Source organism: Lactuca virosa, chromosome 9 (genome assembly GCF_052849685.1).
Source record: "Lactuca virosa cultivar CGN04683 chromosome 9, Lactuca_virosa_CGN04683_v6, whole genome shotgun sequence".
Classification (NCBI taxonomy): domain Eukaryota; kingdom Viridiplantae; phylum Streptophyta; class Magnoliopsida; order Asterales; family Asteraceae; genus Lactuca; species Lactuca virosa.
This window is the reverse complement of record NC_136434.1, coordinates 114,349,736-114,355,918: the sequence shown is the minus strand read 5'-3', so window position 1 is coordinate 114,355,918 and position 6,183 is coordinate 114,349,736. Positions and strand designations below refer to the sequence as shown.

Genomic DNA, 6,183 nt, shown 5'->3' with positions numbered 1-6,183 from the left:
TCTTAAATTACTTTCCATTGTTTTACACATCCAAATCCAAAATTCTTTTTTCAAGAAAATAGTTATTGTTTTTATATTCTTTTTACTAGTTTGTCAATAAATCTAAAGCATATCCTGAGTTTATATTTTCATCTTTCAAAAAAACTAAAGTAATTATCATTTCCTTCTTCACGTGTGATCTTCAATGTTTCACGACTCTTTCACCTTTTTACATAAGATCATTTCTGGAATACTACCAAATTCATATGGTCATTGTTGATATATCATCATCTTCTTTGAGAATATTCTTCAAAAAATTAGAAAGTTTTTTCTAAGAATCAAATTTTAATTGGTCTTAGGATTTTCCAAAGATTTTCTATAATCCCAATTCACCGCTAATTTAGTGGAAATCGCAAATTTAGCTAAGATGTCACACCAATTAGAGAAGAAAAATCAAAATTGTATTTATTTTGGAAAATTCATTCTGGCCGTTCAAATCAATGTCCCAGATCACCATTACATAATCAAAGCGGTCACCGACACGTGTCATCTCACAGGCTGTCGGATCAGATAGCATACGGCTGCCCAACAACCAAAAATTGTGACATTCTAGATTGCGTTCTAATCGTCCGCCACGTGTCCAAAAAATTCCTGGAAATGACAATTATGCCATTGCTTCTTTCCGTTCGGCGCTTTGCTTTATCATGTGATCAGTTTATATTATCCATCCTTCTCTCTATATATCTTCCCCTTTCGTCTTAGGTTTCATCTTTAGAATTCAGATCCAAGTTCTTGCAATCACAAGTCCTAGTTATAATTCTTCTCACGAGGTTTGATTTTATTGTTCTGTATTTCAATCTGAATTTGATTTGTGTTCGTGTGTTTAGTTTGCCGTATTTGATCTGGTTGTGTAGATTTTATGTTGAAGTTTACAATTCCGTAATTGGGTTCTAAGTTAGTTGCTAGTTGATTCTTTCTTTTAGGGTTTATATGTGTTTGTTGTGGTAGGTCGATGGTTGATTGAGCGTTTGCTTCGAGTTCACGGATCTTAATTTGACTTGATTCAATTGCTTACTGTTTAATAACAATTGATTGAAATCATCGTCTTTCACGAACCCTAATTTTCCACCTAGTTGATTGATTACTACGTTTTACCTGTTGATCTTTAACATGATAACCAATTGGCGTTAAACAATGCAATTGAAACACGTTATTAAGAACTACGAGTCTAGGACTAATTTCTACAATCCTGCAATATGCGTGTAGTGATTTGTGGTTTTTTTCTAACAAATTGAATCAACTCTTGTTGTTCTTACACATGATCTTCTTTGATTTCATTTTCAGGAGGGAATTCCATGTGGATCGTTTGATCTGGAGCAAGATCTTCACCTAATTTATTTGGTTATCTTTTCAAGAAATGAGCAAATGCACAGGCTGTGGGAAATTAGAAAGAATGTTAGTTCCAAGAGACAATTTATCAAGTGCTTATCAATACTCTCTTATACTAGATCCAGCTATATCCTTTTGGGATTGTCTTATTCGTAAGATGAGATATTCTTTCACATCTGAGTGGGTGTAGGATAAAAAAAAGTTCACATTTTTAGTACTAGATAGATACTAGATAATAGCAAGTAAACAAGACACAACTATATAGAAATTAGTTTTAGTTTTTTTTTTTTTTCACATAAGGTAAATTATAAAGCCATGGATAGTGGTAAATCCGTTTCTGGTGTACGAAAGGGGAAGAAAAAGAAGGTGAAAGACGAATTAGATCGTATCAAACAAGCAGAAAAGAAAAAAAGGAGATTGGAGAAAGCCCTTGCCACCTCAGCAGCCATTATTTCAGAGCTTGAGAAGAAGAAACAGAAGAAGAAAGAAGAGCAACAGAGGTTGGATGAAGAGTGTGCTGCCATAGCTGAAGCAGTCGCGATGCAGGTTTTGAGTGAGGAAGGCCCAGATGATGATGCTACACGTGGCAGCAGCCATCATCAAGGGTTTTACAGAACTCGAAATGAAGAATTTGGGTGGATTTTGAATGCTCATGGAGGATCGAGATGCGAGTGGAATGGATGTGGATATGGATATGGGTATGGGTGTGGTGATGACGTGTCATCTGCAGTGGGACAGATGGCTGCACATGCTGTTTCATCTCTTCGTATTACAGATGATGAAGATATGAATGCGTTTGTTTTTAATAGAATGGTGAGAGGTTGAGGGGTTGAAATTGAATGAACTCGTTTTATAGATAATAATGTTTTTACTTTTTATGGTATATGTATATATTTTTATCACCTTCTTGGTTTTCTTTTCATCTTAATTTGTTACTTTGAATACAATTGCCATTGTTGCCTAAGAAAAACTATGTTGGATGATTGTGTTCTAAATGTTTTATGAGTAACACATGGAATCATATACATATACGTAAATCCATAATTTTGAGGACGATTGATTTTTGAGTTTAGAAGTACTTTGTGTATATGATTCCTCCTTAATGTTGCTTGTTTTATTTTCTTTTGTTGCAAGTTTTAGTTTTGTCAATCTTCCGCATTATAAAGAAATTTTATGTTGGTTGTTTAGTAAACAATATCATCTTTGAGATAAAGAAATGACAAAGTTCTAGTCCTAGGGTTCTATGTAGAGAAAATAGATGGAAAAATCAAATTCAACTTGTGGAGGATGAGTTAATTCAATCTTGGGTTACATAAGACACCGAGGTAAAAGATCCCTTGATTATAGTAGCGATTCAAGTGAGGTTAAAGAGAAGATCATGTGTTAAGAAAAATGTTCTTGTAAACATGCACGATAACTTTCGGAGAAAGTTATACAATTATCCCAAAGCATAGGCATCATGAATCGGTTGGATTTCATGAACAATTTCATACTTATTTGTAATAGTAAAGGCATACAAATTTCAAATAATTTATGTGTTTTTAATATTATCGCTTCAGAACTTAAGGCTATTATAGTTACAGTTGAAGACGAAGACAAATCGTTGGGGCCTATATTATGTTTGTGATCATTCAATGAGACATATTTTGATGTATGAGAAAGAGACCTTGAATCTGACCATGCACCTCTAGCAAACTCTTGTTATAGGAGAAAATTTTGTAATGTAGCAATAACATTTTATCAGAATATATGGTTTTGATGTGCATGTATAGAAAAAGAACTATATGGAAAGTCTGAGCATGTTATGGAAAATTGTCCATGTAAAGCGAATTCGAAATAAAGCTCCGATTAACAAACATTGTTGTTTTTAGATATGATATCATTGCGATATGTCATGTTACAAAGGAAAAGAACGTGTTTTCTTTATTTTTGCTATCAAAGATCTACAAAGTTGGTTCAACATATATGTAAGATGTATGATGGAAACTGATATTGATCGATAATGAATTTTTAGGTATGCAAAAAGGAGAAGTTATACTATAAATTCATTTTCAACAAGTTTCTAACTTGTGGTGATGTGAATTATAGGTGATAGTTCTAAATAATGATGCGTGTTTATAATGCAGTATGATAATAGTTAGACTTAAAAATTTATGCTTGTTGGTTGAAACCAAAATTTTGTAGATGTGACAAGTTTTCCATTTTAAAGTGAAAAATTTGTCCCATATTAGTAGGGTGTAAAAAGCTGAATGAGTCTTCATGACTATAAAATGAATCAAAGACTCCAGTATTAGAGTGTCTCATTCATCAAAGAGCGTCTAGCCCAGCTGTATCCGATGTTGCCCTCCCTCCTTGAGGTCGAGAATTTAAGTCCCGCAATAGACATAAGTGAAATAATTTAGAAATAGTTTAGTATATTTTCCGTTTAAAAAAAAATGTATCATTCAAATATATTTTATTTATTTGATTATTTCTCTCTTTCTTTTGTGTAGCAATATGTGAGACAAATCGTTGGTTTACGAGATTATTCAATGTGATCAATGATAATTTGTCATACGTTGGTTTTTCTCGAGAGATGATTGTGTTTTTATTATTTTTTGGAGTTTTAAATGTATATTCTTGTATATATTACTTTTTATTAATTTTCAATATGCATGTTTTTGGGGACTTTTTAAAAACATTTTCTTGACACCCTCAATGTTGCGATGAATTAGTTTAAAAGAGCGAAAACCCTTCATTGTGACTTTCGTTCGGATATTAGATATTACAGGTAAAACTTTCTTGTTTTATCTCAAACCTTCATTTTAGGAACTTTGGTAATATTGTTTTATTTGAATTTTGTAGGAGTTGTGACTTCTTTATTTAGGAAAACATTTATAAAAATGGACCAAGTTAGTTGTGCATATATCTTTCCTCTCGCTTTGAAGTTGATGATGTGATTAAGGTATATAACTAATCTGTTTACTCTAATATTTGTAAGTTTTGCCTCAATATTAAAGCCAATTTCCATTCCAAACACGATACTTTGGTTATTCGAGAAAAACCATTAAAAATACTTTTTTTTTTCAAAAAACCACTACAGAAAGCTTCAAATTTTGTAAAAACATTATAGTTTGAAAGTTTTCCAGTTTAACAAGTTGACTTTTTTTTTTTTTTTTTTTTTTTATGATTTAATCATTAAAATTTTGAAAATTTTAAATCATCATTAACCTAAAAAATAATCTTATGATTTTTTTTGTGCAATTTATTATCGAATAAAACTCATGGTGCTTTTTAAAAAAAAAAAAAAGTCTTAATGGTTAAACCATAAAAAACAGAATATATATATATATATATATATATATATATATATATATATATATATATATATATATATATATATATATATGAAATTTGCCCTAATTTTAATTGTTTTTTAATAGGTACCAACAACTGAAAGAAGAGTTACAAACATTAGGATATACGACTTTTATACTTGGAGCCCCAAAGAAATCCAAGATGCAAATTATCTTCAATACCATATCTCCAGTAAATAAAGAGTTATAATTTTTTTAAATTTCATAAAAATTTGTATCTTCAGGTATGTATGTCTTGTTATAGGAAGAGAAAAATGTTGAAGTTGGGTTAATTGAGAAAGCAATGAGATTTCTGAAGAAGCAAAAGCTTACAATTTCTATTTGAGGAGAGTTTTAAGTCAAAAAATTTAATACCATGTACAATTTTAATGAAATAGGATTTTGTTAACAAGAAAATAGTTTTGCAACCAGTTTATAACATTAAACCTATAAAGAAAATGGGTATGTTAGAGCATACTATTATCCATTACCTATGACATTTTAATATTACACATACATATAACATTTGAATCTCATTATTCAACCTATTAAAACCTCAATCAATTTTTGCATCTCAATGTTTTCACTGGTACTGAACAAATTAAGATAAAAGAATAATGATGCAAATAATTCCTTAAGTTGATCAACATTAAACACCATAAACGAATACAATATAACACAAAATTTAAATGTATTATTCGATTGATTGATTTTTTTATCACAAATACCAAGGTTATCTGCTTATACTATATACTAAATTGAAGTGCCGGTGGATGTTTCTACGCATAACTTGCACCCCTCTAATTTGCAAAATGACATTTTCACCTTTTTAGTACTATTCTTTCGCGTCTGAGTGGGTGTAGGATCAAAAAATTTCACATTTTTAGTACTAGATAGATAGTAGATATAGCAAGTAAACAATAAATTATATTGAAAAAGTTTTAGTATTTTTGTAACATCCGGTTGATGAATATTTCCAAATTAAACCAAAAGTATGAAGATTTATTGTATTTAGCCCCTGTGTACGAGAAATGATGCAAAATGGCCCATAGTGACATTTTTGTAATTAATAGCCCGAGGTCACATACGATGGGCGTACCTAGCGTACGCAGGGCGTGAGTGCATGATTCACAAACTCTAATTTTTAGGGTTTTGACCCTATTTAAACATCCTTAAGTCCTTAACCTACCTTCTTTCATCAGCCTCCAACCCACCTTCGTCCCCAAACAAACCCTAATCCATTTTTGAGCACTCTTGAGCTTTGTGTGTGTGTTTTGGTTACCTTGAAGGAGAGAGAAAGAAGAGAAGATCATCTTGGAGGAGTAGGACTCTTTGGATCCAGAATCTCATCACCATTTGGCATCATTTGGAGGTAAAAAGTTTTGAACTTGATGAAGCTATGCATAGATCTAAGTTAGCTATGAAGTTTGTGTCCTTTTGGTCCCATTAGTTTGATATTTTGAGTATGAGCTACTCCAAT

General features: G+C 31.3%; 1 protein-coding gene across 1 annotated transcript; it reads left to right on the top strand.

Annotated features, from left to right (window-relative positions):
* Window positions 1–682: 682 nt before the first annotated feature.
* On the top strand, window positions 683–2,270 carry LOC145138777 (uncharacterized). Its single transcript, XM_079072799.1, has 2 exons — window positions 683–809; window positions 1,324–2,270. The coding sequence occupies exon 2, from the start codon at window positions 1,684–1,686 to the stop codon at window positions 2,191–2,193; it is 510 nt and encodes a 169-aa protein (XP_078928925.1). The 5' UTR covers window positions 683–809; window positions 1,324–1,683; the 3' UTR covers window positions 2,194–2,270.
* The last annotated feature ends 3,913 nt before the right edge of the window (window positions 2,271–6,183 follow it).